The following is a 13,397-nucleotide window of genomic DNA, read 5'->3' on the forward strand; positions in this document are numbered from 1 at the left end:
TATTTTAAAATTTTATGAATTTTAAATTCAAATTTAATTATTTGATTAAATTTGTTTGGTTAAATTAATTAAATTTGACTTTAAAGTGCTAAATGTATACAATTTAAAAATATGAGATACCAATTGAGTTTTTTTTTTTTTTGAAATAAAATCATCATCTTTATTAATTGTAATCCATAGTGATTACATGATTAAAATCTGGAGTAACATCATTACTCCTGATAACACAATCGCCAACTAAATAGGATGCTCGAGCTAAGAAGTGAGCAACACTATTTGCAGAACGTCTAATAAAATTGACAGAAACATCTCTCAAATCATTTAACATCATCTTACAATCAGAAATAACACTTTCAAAGTATGAAACCATAGGAAGAGAACTACGTAACGCTTGCACCACTGTAAAACTATCATTTTCAATGACAACCTCCTTCCAATCCTTTGCTTTAATCCAACTCAGCGCCTCCTTAACACCCAAGGCTTCCACCATTTCGAGTTGCAGCACTCCTGAACGATAGCAGCTAAACGCCTCTACCAACACACCACTTTCGTCTCTAATTACCCCCGCGAAGCTATAAGTTCCATTCTCTGAAAAAATGGCATCATCAACATTAATCTTCAAGGTATTAACAGCTGGTTTGATCCATGTTTCATCTCCATCTACATCTATAAGGAAAGCAGCAGTGGGAATCATAGTTGTATCTTGAGCCCGAGTCCAATTTGTGAGGAGGGCTTTAGCTAAATGAACAACGCTCTCAACCGTGGGAATTTTCTCAGACCAAACTAATTCATTACGATGCCTCCATATCGCCCTACACGTCATTGCAGCTAGCCTTCGTTTTTCCTCATCTACCTGCTGTAGGACTGAAGCAAACCAGTTGGCAAAAGAACCAACTGCTGTCAGATTAACACCAGCAGCCAACCGTTGCCAACATGCCTTGGCGTCAGTGTCTTTGCACACAGGGCAAACAGCATCAACCGGCACATATCTAGAGCGGAGTCCTGTTTTCGTCGGTAAAAAATTAGTAGCAGCCCGCCATAACAAGTAGTAAATGAATATATTCTCGAAAAATATATATATAAATTAATAATTAATATCTTTTTTCCTGCATTAAAATATTTTTTCTTCTATTTATCCTTGCAATGAAATAATTTTCATTTTAATTCAAAACGGAATGAGATTCCTATATTTAAATGAAGGGTAGAATTTTGTTAAATCAAATTAAATTTTAAGACATTTTTAACATAAAAAAAAAAAAAGAACATGTTTCACAAAAAAAAAAAAAAACAAAGATACATGAGATAGAGTTTGTCACATTTTACAATCCTCAACCAATACACCCAAATAAGAGCATGCAACCCTCCTCAGCGGGAGACAAACAATGCCGAAGTGCTGATTACAAACAATCAAATGAAACCAAACAAATAAATGCAGCCAAATAAATAAATAAAATAAAAATTAATTCAGTTTCATTCCATTCCATTTCATTAACTCCTGATTACATTTCTCAATTTGATAATACAGTTTCTTGTGATTGTTTCATACCATCTAAAAAGTCCACATGTGCAGCCTCATTGGATTTTTCTTATTTTTTGGAATAGGAAAATCGATGAAATTCAAGATCAAGACAATGAATGGCATGGGTATAAAAGCTCTCAAGTTCTTGAAAGTGTCCCTCCTTAATATACAACGTTTATAGTTCCACCACTATTAACAAGCCTCCATACATTAAAAGGAACTAATGAACACTAATTGAGTTTAAGAAAATTATTTACTATTAATGGTGGAGTCCGGATACACGGTGAAAACCTTCACATCATCCATCTCTGGGCTCCTTACTGAGTATTGGAATGTCCATCCAGAGCAAGCTGCTGCATGTACACCATTCTTGTTCATGGCAAAAACAGCTCCAACGAAATCTGGAAACTTTCTCGCAATTCGACGTATTGCATCTTTAGCTGCAAGCTTAGGCTCCATCCCTAATCTCATACTCTCCACTACTTGATAGCTGAAATCAGATGAATACCATTTTGAGATTATATAAAAAAACTTCAAAACTTAACAATAAGAAACTCTTTTCTCTTTCTGCTTTGCATTTTTTTCTACCATGGAAGAAAGCGCATCATAATATCCCCATCCCCTGTTGCTCCGCAGGCGCCAACTTCATCATCAGCATAGGATGAAGATCCTGGAATCGGTCCATCACCCACCCTGCATTTGCATTACACAAAAACATGTCTTTGGTGATCTTTTCTAAGAAATGAGTTAAGAACTTGTTACCTCAAACTCAATTCACTTACTGGTATATAACTATAGTGAGCTGATCGGGAGCCCACTCAAGTGGACAGAAAATATTTCATCATCCTCTCAAAGTCATTTAGAAATTGTTTTACAGATACTTCTTTTATTAATGTTATTCACATCTTTTTTGTGAACTCCTAACACTTTTGAGAAAAATCTCAAGAGCTCCTTTTTGTTTAATTTTTGTTTTCATCTTATCAAGTTTTCAGAGATCCTGATGGTATATTCTATTGACATAAGTTCCAAAATACATATCAAACAAACTCAACACAATACTTATAACTAGATAAAACTTCTAAATGATCAATAAGTCGGAACTTGAGAACTACTGTGACCAAACTATTGAAGACTTCCGAAATTACCAAGATCTTTCAGTGACATATATTCACATTATTTTTAACAAAAAAAAAAAAAAGCAACAATGAGAGAACTAAAAATTATGGAAGATGGTTCGGGAAGAGCCCTTGTTTTCATTTTGGTAGGTGTAAGTAAGATCGAAGTAAATAATAATCTATTTAGAGAATTTAATTGCGAACATAAATAAACTGTTTTTATTCAGATATGAACATGAGTGAATTTTGGGTGATATTGTTTAACTTGTTTACAGTTAAATATTCTTTTAAGCCTTAATGAAAATATAAACAGACACCGCATATAGCAGCTGGCTCTGCCTAGATCAAAAGGAAGCTAATAAAATTTTGTAGATTTATATGTATTTATCTCAAACTCTCAGTTACATTTCACTTAAGCAACCTAGATTTCATATAAATATTATATCTTTATATAATATACAGATGTTTTGTGTGTAAGCGATCAAAATTGTAAACCAACAAAGACTGAAAATAGTATCAAGTATGAACAACTAGCTCAATATAACTTACCTCCCCGGAATTTTAAATGTAGCGCCATTAGTTGATGTACCAACAGCAATATGCCCCAACTGGATGAAAAAATAGGTAAGGTTACAAAAACCATTATCTTGAAAAAGTAATAAAAAAATGCTAATGATTATGGATTCACTTTATCAATAACTGCCATCGATATGGTATCATGATTGTTTACACCAACTCGAGGCAAACTTGACTTGAATTTTTCCGGCAGAAGAGAGGCTTCAAAACATGTCCTGTGACTATAGTCCTTCTTACCATGATAAGGGCCACAACTGTTTACAGGTTGAACATTTTTCCAAAAATTAGGTTGGCAATGATTTTGCTTCCATTTGATCCACTTCTCAGTAGATTCTGTTGAGCTAAGGTTTGTTGGTCCTGGAAGTCCCATTGAAATTGCAAAGGCGGATGCTTTCTCTCCAACAAGCAAAGTGTGTCCAGTATGTTGCATAACTAACCTAGCAGCTTTTATTCCATCCTTCACATATCTCATAGCTGCAACAGCTCCAACCTCCATTGTCACCTACACATGTTCTTAAAAGGAACATAAAATACATATCATTTTCAAAGAAAAAACAAATATCAGAGAGCCAAAAATGGAAAGGAATGAACAAGTAAAAGGTAGTTACTCCATCCATGACCAAAGCATCAATTGTAGTTTCTCCATTCTCATCTGGACTCCCACCAGGCCCAACTGTTCATATCTTACAAAATACGGTTCAAGTTAAAACCAAGGAGGAATATAATGAAACATGCTGTATTGTGGGTTATCATTGTCTTACCACTTGAAAGTTGGATAAGATCCAATTGTATAAATTTTCATGATATTCCTTTTGTCTATGAAGAGCCATTCTTCAGAATTTTTAATAAATTAATCACAATTTTACACAGCTAGAGATTACATTTAAACAAAATAGAAAATTTTATAGTTTAAAAAAGAAAAATGGGAAGCACTTATGACTTACCAGTACCATCGCACCTGAGTTCCTCACAAGCGGAACAACCTTCAACGACAGCATCCACAGCTGAAAACCCACTATCAACAGCCCTCCAAGCAGTTCTAACAGCCTCCACGAACGGCCATGTGCTCACCACCATAGGGTACACCTCTGAATTCACAATTTCATGTCCTAATGCCTGATGGAATCATAATGGATCATTAGTGGGTTTATGATGAAATAGAAAGACTTCAAATCAGAACAGACCAACAATTCCTAATGATTCTTTAATTATTTCTAAATAAGTAATCAAAATTTGTAACATTTTTCCTCCGAAAGGGGCAAACAGAAGAAGTAGGTGTTATTACCAGGAAGAGTAGTGATGTATGGACAAGGATTTGTGCAGAGAACAGTGATTTGGAAGCCATGGAAGGCCCAGCGGAGAAGCTTAGCAGATGGAAATTGGGAGCACTTCTCACTAGTCGGAGAGGGAGAGAGAGTGTGAGATTCCTACTTCCGGCAGCAAATGGCTGCGAATGGGCAATGGTCAACTATGCTGTCGTTTTCAACTAATATTGTCGTTCTCGGGCTAGAACAGAGCAAACAAAAACAATGTCGTTTTTCTCTGTTTAGGCATTAGTTGAGTTTTTTTGTTTTGTTTTGTTTGGTTTTGTTTTGTTTTTTTTTTTTTTTTTTGAGTTAAAAAAGCAACAATTGTTGAAATTCTAAAAAAGAAAAACAACTTTTTCAAAAAAAAAAAAAATAAAGAAAGAAAGAAAGAAAGAAAATGAAAAAGAAAACTGAAACCTACTAGTATTGTACAAACGTATTCTGAAGTATTAAATTAACATAGAAACATGTGTTTATTTCCTCAAAAAAAAAAAAAAAACATAGAAACATGTGAAAAATACATCACAAACATAGAAAAGGCATTGATTTATGCTTCGGAAAAAAGCAAATTAAAAATCATCAAATTGGATTAAAAAGACAATATATTTTAGGAAAACATTTCAAAGGGTATGAAACATATATATATTCCAACAGGGCCACAGCATAAAATGCCGCTGTAGAATTTCACACTTTTCGGGGGCCCAAAATAAAAAAATAAAAAAAATTATTAGGCTTTTATTTAAGTAAAATTAAGTGTATTATAAATAATAAATATTCATAACTTAGTTGGTTGAGGAGGAATCCATAATGTTCAACGTCATGGTTCAAATCCTATAATACTCTTTCTTTTAAATTTATTTCGTCTTGTGCCATATATTTTCAGGGTCGGCCCTGTATTCCAAAGGCTTTCATCTTGTTTTACGACGCCAATTTGAAATCCTGAATAATTAAACTCTGTCGTTTAATTAAACTTACGTCGTTTTTAACTTGAGGAAACGACACCGAAGACACGTGGATATATTACAGATGCCGTAATTTTAAGTTTGAAGTGGATATAGTTCCAAGTTCAGAAGATCGTGTGGGAAGACCACTAACCGTCACAATCGTTAGTTGTTGAAGTGGGAATAACAAACGAGCGGTTTTCAAGTTTCACGTACTACTACAATTCACCAATAAAATGATGCCAAATCAGATTACTGGAGAGGGTTAGTGCCTGCATATAAAGCCATGTTATTAACATGCATCAAATTTACGAGTCAGTGAACCGTATACGACAGTAACTAACTATACAATCTCCCTCACTAGAATAATAATATACTCATTTTGGGTTTTATATTTATAATTTATTATTAAAAAGAAAAATGAAGAGAGGAAGTGATGGAGAATACATAAGAAAAGGGCCGTGGCGTGCTGAAGAAGATGAAGTACTGATAAATCATGTGAAGAAAAATGGCCCAAGAGATTGGAGCTCCATTCGATCCAAAGGATTACTGCCTAGAACAGGCAAATCATGCCGTCTTAGATGGGTCAATAAACTTAGACCCGACTTGAAGACGTAACTACTCATTTCAACTCTCTTCTTTTTCTTTTCTTTCTTTTTTCTGGATTTTTGGGAACTAATAATATTAAAAATGTGCAGAGGGTGTAAGTTTTCAGCAGAGGAAGAGAGGTTAATCATAGAATTGCAAGCACAGGTGGGGAATAAGTGGGCCAAAATCGCTACATATTTGCCTGGAAGAACAGACAATGATGTAAAGAATTTCTGGAGTAGTAGGAAGAAGAAGCTGCAGAGGCTTAATCATCATCGCAGACCATCATCAGTTCCATTGAAGAAGTCTCACAAAACCAAATTGAAACTTCATCAACTTCCAAAGGTACTTAATTATTTACTACTACATCTACTCACTTCTATGATATTAGTTCTAATATATGTTCAGCAATTTTCACATTTTCAGGATTCTAGTCCGGAAAGTAGCCCATCATATCAATCAAACTGCTCACACGTGGAGCCTGAAGAGTTGAGAATGGTGGTGGCACCATTGCCTGAAATGATGAAGCCAAACGTTATAAAATTGGACTCGGAACTTTCTATGGTTGATGATGGTGGCATTATTGGCTCTTGTTTCATTAATGATCCAAGTGTATTAATTAGAGAAAGTAAAAGCAGCAATTTTTTTGATGATTTGACTCAAGACATGCTTGACTATTTTGATTCTGTTTCGGACCCATAGAAGTTGTGAATTGTGTTGGTCATGAAGACTTACTATTGTTGTGTATTTTCAGATATGGCAACATTAACTCATTCATCAATTTGTATTTGAATTTATTAAAAAAGAAAAGCTTTGTTCTGCTCAACGCTGATGGCTACTTTTACTGCAACAGGTAGGTTTTTTTTCTTAGAATTTCATTTTTATTTAGAAGTGAAATTGTGTTAGTGATTAGAAGACTGGAATTTTTTTTCATGATAGCAAGGACTTTTTCTCTACCAGTAAACAGTAGCACTACTCTTTCAAAATGCAAGACAAACTAATGTTATGTACTAAAAGTTGCTGATTTTCACTAACATTCCCTGGCTTCACAACGAAATCAAACACCCTAGAGCAGGGATCACCTTCGCCAAATTTTGAAAATTTTAAGATCAGGCAATTCAACTAGACCACTTCACTCTCACGCTCATAGAAATCATTTCCAAATCGTTTCATTTGCATCTGTAAAAATCGCATTGTGATGTTCTATGAGGCATTGAACAACTTCAATTGCACCAAAGTCAACCGGCACACCATCATCCAACGGAATGAGCGAAGATGCATCTGCAGCTTCACCTTCGTCTGCAAGGCATTATAGATAACAAAAGAAAATATTATGTATGTAAAAAGAATGTGAATCAAAATTTACTCACTAAAAAAAATAAACATCATTATGCCTTTTAAAACTATCTTATAGCAAGAGTAGTCATTTATGCAACTCAAATTTCTTGATCAAACTAAGAGAAATAATTTATTTCCTGCCTTAAAATAAGAAAGCAATCTCATCTAACTTTTTGACATTCTAAAGTAAACATCAGAAAAACACAATTGAGAAATTTTTCAGTGATTTCATAACTGAAGTCGTAAAAGACCAGAAAATTATTTTTCCATAACTATGTTCCTATTTATAAAAGAATTGCAAATTTACCGTACAAGAAGAATTGCAAATTTACAAATCTATACAAGATTTTTTTTTATTTTTTTATTGAAACCCTCTTACCTGATAGCAGATCCCATGCACTATAAACGGGCTGGGGCTCCAAATTATGGTTGGAAGGACCTTTCTGTGGTTGAATCCAATATTGCCTATACATGTCAGGTTCTCTTCCTTTCTGCCAAATTATAATGGGTGCCATTTCCACTGCAAGGTTTCGCGCATCCATCTGCATCACAATAAAATTTACTGAGCATGCTTATTGAATAAGTATTCAGAGGCCAGAATATTATATTTGCAGCTTGAAGGTAAATTTCTTGGCATTAAGCAGAATAAGAAAGATTTTGCTCTTGAAAGCAGCCCCTTCTAAAAGGTTAGTCAGCTGATGCTATATGCATCATTAAGATCTAAAATGTAACCGATACTTCCTGGGAAGTGTTTTTTCTTCTTTATTAGGCATCAATTTAAATGAATATTGAAGTGTCCAGCCTATAATTGAGAGAGAAAAGCTTCCTACCTTGTTAAGAAGAGACTTTTGGCTAACACGGAGGAATAGTGCTGTAATAAATTCCAGGGTCATGTAGTTCACGCTTGGAAGTCTCTTCAATATGTTTCTTATTTCATGTATGCTAGAGCAAGCACCTTTTATTTCATTATAGAGCTCAAATGTGGTTAGCGGTTCAGGAAGACTAGCTAGGTAATACTTGATCAGAGCTGCTACATCACCAGGATTTGCACTGTCTGGTAATGATGCACCTGAGTCTGATACAATAAAACACCAGTATTAGCATTTTTGTTTTTTTGAAAAAGCACACTATTATCATATTAGTTCAATTGAATAACGGCAGAGGAAGATGAGCTTTTGTATTTTAGAAAAGAAAACAAAATAAGTATTAAGATTACCTTGGTTGTAAAGTGAAACCAATTGTTGAATGACTTTTTTATCTCCCTCGATTTTAAACAGGTTTGGCGTATTCAGACCTAAAAACCAAACAAGTGAAAAAGCAAATGTCGCTCGAGTTGAGTAGTACACACTTGAATTGATACATTCTCCATGTATATGTCTATAAGTACGTGAATGTTATTGATTAAACAACTACAGTTATTTTCAACTCTTTAATCAATTTACCTGATAATATGAGATAGTCTGCACATTTGACCAACATGTTGGGAATGGGTCTCATGGATTGTTCCCTTTGTACAAGAATCTCAACTGGGACTCCAAATACTGAAAAAAATACAAAGGAAGAATGATGTAACTTCCATAGTCCAAAATAGTAATACAAAATACTTACTGCAGGTTATGACCTGATTCTTTGCAATAGTGTCAAGAATAGATACAACACTGTTCTGTATTTAATTTATATCAGGAACAGCCAAAAAGGTTAGCTTACAACAGCCAAAACATGCTGCCAATTTTCCCGAAATCCATCATCTACCTAGATTTAACCTTATGCACTATGCCTCTCATTAATCAAAATAGTCAACATTAATTAGACAGATAAGAAATAAACATGTTATTGAAGTAACCATCTAGTTATGGTACTTACCATCAGTGCTAGCTACTCCCTGCAAATAGAAACATACGGCAAAATCATTAGTACACGCAAAATAATTCAATTGACAAATAAAATAAAGGATAACAACAGTGTCTAAGTTTATACCTTCTGCCATCTTTCAATATCAGTCAGAATAGTTTTACTTTTTTGTGCTGTCTTCTTTGCCACCTATTACAAATTATCCAACTACAATGTATAAGTGATTATATTGACAGGCAGACAAACCAAATTTTAGTTTTTAACCACCCTAGTTTGTATGAATTTGTAGCAGTCAATTATGTTCTCTTAAAACATTTACATTGTTTTCATACCACTGAATGGACTGCTTATATGCAAGAAATTCACAACGGAAACCTATGTAACTAATAAAAATTTAAAGCATTGCCACTGATTGTGTAACTCATGTAAACAAATCCAGAACTTGGAGCCTATGTAACAAAGTAAAATGGCCTTAAAGTTCAGAGCTTACAATAAATTAAGTTCAAATGACCACCTAGCCTAAGCTAAGTATTAACTTCTGCAAATAAACACTAATAGTTAGAGGGGTAGACGAAATTCATGGATGACATCTTAATTCACCAAAATATTGGCAAAAAAACTACCTCCTCAACTTTTATCTTCCCAACAACAACTTTTTCTTTGGTCTCTGTGATGCTTTTCCTAAACAATGTACCAGTAGTAGCAGCTGCAGATATAAGACGTTCCTGCACAGCATGTTTTGTTGATGGCTGCTGAAAAAATGCCCATCGACTCTTCACCAACGAGCCAACTCGCTCTGCCACATCTGCAACATTACCTTTTGCATCCTTTGCAACCTCGCCCACAAATGTTCCAGCTGATTGCCCGGCTTCTTTAAGCTTTACCCCTGCATTAAAACCAAAAATAAATATAAAACAACAAAAGGGGTACCTAAGAATAACCATAAACATCACAAAATTAGGTACCTGAAGAAGAAAAGAAACCACTAGCCTTATCATGCCACTGAGGCAAGATAGGAGACGGCATTGGACCAGTTACAGAGACCAGGGTCAAATCTAAAGAAAAGTACCAATCAAGCCTGTCCAGAATAGCCCTTTAATCAAACTTACAAATTACAATATGATCAATAATCAAAACTAGTTCTTTTCCACTTTCTACTCAATCCAGAAATAGCATAATACTAAATTCAGTCAAGCTCTATATTATATACCACACAGTTAATCGTTGTTCGATTAATTTACATATAACATAATAAACTCCAAGCTCAAAACTAATAATAATCTAAGGAAAGAAAAAGGAATCTATCTATATTTTTATACATACAAACAAAATCTTCTTCTCACCGGTACTTTTCAACTATTCACCAACTTTTTAGTCTGCTGCTTAGAAACCGAGAAAATAAACACAACAGATTGAAGTGAAGAGATTAAATTTCAAACGGCAGCAGCAATAAACCAATCAAATATAATCATCCATAGATTGTAGCGAAACAGCTATCTAAATTCACCATTTTTCTTCTTCTACTGCTTTTTATTCATTTACATAGATAAAAGCCAAGCAAAATCAATACTAAGTTACAAACCGTAACGTCAAAACCCTAGCTTCGACGAAAAAATTGTAGAATTTGGGGAAAGATAATTACCTCTGATGAAAAGAAGCTGGAGCGAGACCGAAATACTCAAAAAGCAAGGACAACTTTTATTATTATGTTTGTAGAGAGAGAGAGAGAGAGTCTCGAAAAGTCGTTAGGCCTTGAGAGATATTCATTCTTAGAGAACAGCACGGGTTCGGTGCGGTAGGTCGTACAATTACTTGAGTAGGTCCACCAATAGTTTATTGCCACGTCATAATAAGTTGCTAATCGGCGTGGATTGGGCTGTTTTTGGGAGAAGAACAGTTCTCTTTTTTCGGTGATTATCTGGATTATTAAGAGCTCCACGCGAATATAGATGACGTGGCTCGTCAATACTGTTTGTGCCTGTTGTTTTCGTATTGTTCAGTTTCGAATATCTAAGAAAAACTAATATAGTAAAATTATAAAAATCAATAATTTTAGATTTGTTGAAATTAAAATCTTTGTTAATGTTATGAATCAGTAAACTCATTGACTATTTGTATTTTGGCAATGACCATTTGTTTGATTAGTCTATAATAATTAAATCAGATTGATTGAATTGTGATGGTAATTGGTTAATATGATATTTACTCCAATGAAAATGACTTTAATAATATTCAATGGGTTTATTAATGGAAAACGATTTAACAGAGAAAAATACAAAGTCAACAATCATTATCCGTTTTCTTTTTTATTTTATTTTTAATCCAAATATTCATATGAAAATTGCTTAGAATACGTACGTATATTTATGTGAATGTGATGCCATATCACTAAGCTCCAACAATCCACGTATAAATTGGAATATTTTCTTTTTTTTTTTTTGAAATGGGAATATCGGCTTCTTTAAATAAATAAATAAAAAAATATCATCAATATATTATTAAAAAAAATGCTGATTTTATAAAACCAGGTGCACGAAACTCGAATGTAATCTCAAGTAATTAATAATAAAAGCAATTTTATTCTATAGAACATATTATATAGAAGAAAAAAAAAATGGTAAGTGGTACTGGTAACTAATAAAACCAGGTGCACGTACGAAAGCATGTAATCACAAGTAGTTAATAATTTAATATTAAAAGCTTGGTGAGCTGATCACTACCCACACGCGTTTGGCATGGCATGACTCGTAGATTGTGACATGTTTAAGATTTGAGCAATGTTCAACAATATTTTGGTATTAATTGGTAAAATTAAATATTAGATTATGTAACATATTACTTAATTACACCACTATGTAAGTGTCTTGCTGCTATAAGCAAATTTGGTCGCGCATCTAATTTCTATGCCATGAAAAACCCAGATAATGTCGTTTATTAACGTACAAGATCTTTTTTAAGTTTCATTTATGGGAATTGTAGTATGTCATGTTAAGTAGTGTGGTATATTTCAGTGATTCTCTCACTATTAGTCAACTATATCTGTGATGACTCTTTTTGCATATTAATTATTCGCTTATTTGAATGTAAAATGTGATTTATTATGCATTTATTGGACCAAAATTGATACACTAAAACTAAAACTAAGTGTATCAAAATTTATAGGATAAGTTAATGTGTCATTATATTAAAAACTGCTCCTCCCATTTGAACACACCCGCCTCTCCCTTCCTTCTTTCTCTCTCTCGCTCAGACCCAAGAAGGTCGCCTTGCCACTGCAGCCACGACCACGGCTTCTCCGACCCACAACAATCCACTACCGCGGCCACGACCACCACATCTGTCTCTCCAACCCACGACCAACACTCGAACAATCACGGCATCTCGCACCGGCGGCCACCAGAGCTCACAATGTCAAAGGTAAGATTTCGCTCCCTCCCCTTTTCATTTATGTTAATTGAATTTTTGCATGATTTAGGATTAAAATGAATGAAATTATTGATAGGTTTATTGATTTATATATATGGTTAAATCTCTGTGATCTGTGAATTTAGGTTAGATTTAAGGTTGAATTTGGTGGGATTTGTGTTTTCGGCAAGAAATTAGTTTTTTAAGTCAGGCCCGATACAATCTTGATGCAGACCCGATGTCTTCTCTGTTGTTGAAAAAGGATTAAGGTTGAAGACGTAGGTCCAATATAGACTTGATGTAGGGTTCGATAGTGGCCCGTTTGGCTCTATCGATCCATTTTTTATGTTTTGTGTTAGGCCTAGTGTAGGGTTTGATAGTGCTACGATTGGGGTCCCATTTTCATGTTTTTGTGTTAGGCCCAATATGACCGATGTAGGATCCAATAGTGGTCTGATTAGGGGTCCAATTTTATGTTTTTGTGTTAGGTCCAATAGGCCCGATGTAGGGTCCAATAGTCTGTTCGATTGGTATTTGTATTTTTATTTAATTGATCATTTTTAACTGTGGTTGATAGGCCCGATGTAGGTCTGATATTTGTGTCCAATGGTATCTTATTTATTTTTTTTGTGAATTTTTGATATTTTGCCTGTGTCCGATGGGGCCCGACATGTTCGATATATGTCTGATCTCTTTAAACAGAATGTCTAACTTCTACTTTCGTGTCTTGTTTTTGCAATCATCAAAACCTCCACGC

The 13,397-nt window shown here is 34.3% G+C and overlaps 3 protein-coding genes across 8 annotated transcripts; 1 reads left to right on the top strand and 2 right to left on the bottom strand.

Moving 5' to 3' along the window:
• Positions 1-1,444: 1,444 nt before the first annotated feature.
• Positions 1,445-4,939, bottom strand: LOC115708063 (probable isoaspartyl peptidase/L-asparaginase 3). 5 transcript variants are annotated; one of them, XM_030636235.2, is made up of 7 exons: positions 4,496-4,939; positions 4,155-4,326; positions 3,819-3,883; positions 3,323-3,712; positions 3,184-3,242; positions 2,108-2,212; positions 1,445-2,009 (listed from the first exon to the last, which is right to left on the bottom strand). In XM_030636235.2, the coding sequence occupies exons 1-7, from the start codon at positions 4,553-4,555 to the stop codon at positions 1,769-1,771; spliced, it is 1,092 nt and encodes a 363-aa protein (XP_030492095.2). In that variant the 5' UTR covers positions 4,556-4,939; the 3' UTR covers positions 1,445-1,768. The 5 variants fall into 5 exon arrangements, with proteins under 5 accessions (XP_030492095.2, XP_060958405.1, XP_030492096.2 ...); XM_061102422.1 differs by lacking the exon at positions 3,819-3,883 and having other exon boundaries at positions 4,496-4,806; XM_030636236.2 differs by lacking the exon at positions 4,496-4,939 and having other exon boundaries at positions 3,323-3,723; positions 4,155-4,231.
• A 981-nt stretch (positions 4,940-5,920) lies between these two features.
• On the top strand, positions 5,921-7,090 carry LOC115703655 (transcription factor DUO1-like). The gene is made up of 2 exons (XM_061102445.1): positions 5,921-6,391; positions 6,473-7,090. The coding sequence occupies exons 1-2, from the start codon at positions 6,149-6,151 to the stop codon at positions 6,746-6,748; spliced, it is 519 nt and encodes a 172-aa protein (XP_060958428.1). The 5' UTR covers positions 5,921-6,148; the 3' UTR covers positions 6,749-7,090.
• Positions 6,905-11,035, bottom strand: LOC115705521 (uncharacterized Rho GTPase-activating protein At5g61530). Of its 2 annotated transcripts, none has more exons than XM_030632863.2 (10): positions 10,878-11,035; positions 10,201-10,313; positions 9,859-10,121; positions 9,362-9,424; positions 9,248-9,266; positions 8,827-8,925; positions 8,601-8,678; positions 8,215-8,459; positions 7,764-7,926; positions 6,905-7,345 (listed from the first exon to the last, which is right to left on the bottom strand). In XM_030632863.2, exons 2-10 carry the CDS (start codon positions 10,259-10,261, stop codon positions 7,200-7,202), a joined length of 1,137 nt encoding a protein of 378 aa, XP_030488723.1. In that variant the 5' UTR covers positions 10,262-10,313; positions 10,878-11,035; the 3' UTR covers positions 6,905-7,199. The 2 variants fall into 2 exon arrangements, with proteins under 2 accessions (XP_030488723.1, XP_060958422.1); XM_061102439.1 differs by having other exon boundaries at positions 10,579-10,881.
• Between the last annotated feature and the right edge of the window lie 2,362 nt (positions 11,036-13,397).

This window comes from Cannabis sativa, chromosome 1 (assembly GCF_029168945.1).
Source record: "Cannabis sativa cultivar Pink pepper isolate KNU-18-1 chromosome 1, ASM2916894v1, whole genome shotgun sequence".
NCBI classification, from domain to species: domain Eukaryota; kingdom Viridiplantae; phylum Streptophyta; class Magnoliopsida; order Rosales; family Cannabaceae; genus Cannabis; species Cannabis sativa.

What these genes read in the sequence shown, in the direction of transcription:
- LOC115708063 (XM_030636235.2), bottom strand. Translation starts at nt 4,555, where the DNA reads ATGGCTTCCAAATCACTGTTCTCTGCACAAATCCTTGTCCATACATCA. An exon ending in ACTCAGGTGCGATGGTACTG is followed by an intron (nt 3,884 to 4,154) that starts GTAAGTCATAAG and finishes AGATATGAACAG; the next exon opens with TTGGGCCTGGTGGGAGTCCA. An exon ending in ATGCTTTGGTCATGGATGGA is followed by an intron (nt 3,713 to 3,818) that starts GTAACTACCTTT and finishes GAACATGTGTAG; the next exon opens with GTGACAATGGAGGTTGGAGC.
- LOC115703655 (XM_061102445.1), top strand. Translation starts at nt 6,149, where the DNA reads ATGTGCAGAGGGTGTAAGTTTTCAGCAGAGGAAGAGAGGTTAATCATA. An exon ending in AACTTCATCAACTTCCAAAG is followed by an intron (nt 6,392 to 6,472) that starts GTACTTAATTAT and finishes TCACATTTTCAG; the next exon opens with GATTCTAGTCCGGAAAGTAG.
- LOC115705521 (XM_030632863.2), bottom strand. Translation starts at nt 10,261, where the DNA reads ATGCCGTCTCCTATCTTGCCTCAGTGGCATGATAAGGCTAGTGGTTTC. An exon ending in AGACTATCTCATATTATCAG is followed by an intron (nt 8,679 to 8,826) that starts GTAAATTGATTA and finishes TTTGGTTTTTAG; the next exon opens with GTCTGAATACGCCAAACCTG. An exon ending in TGCATGGGATCTGCTATCAG is followed by an intron (nt 7,346 to 7,763) that starts GTAAGAGGGTTT and finishes AATGCCTTGCAG; the next exon opens with ACGAAGGTGAAGCTGCAGAT.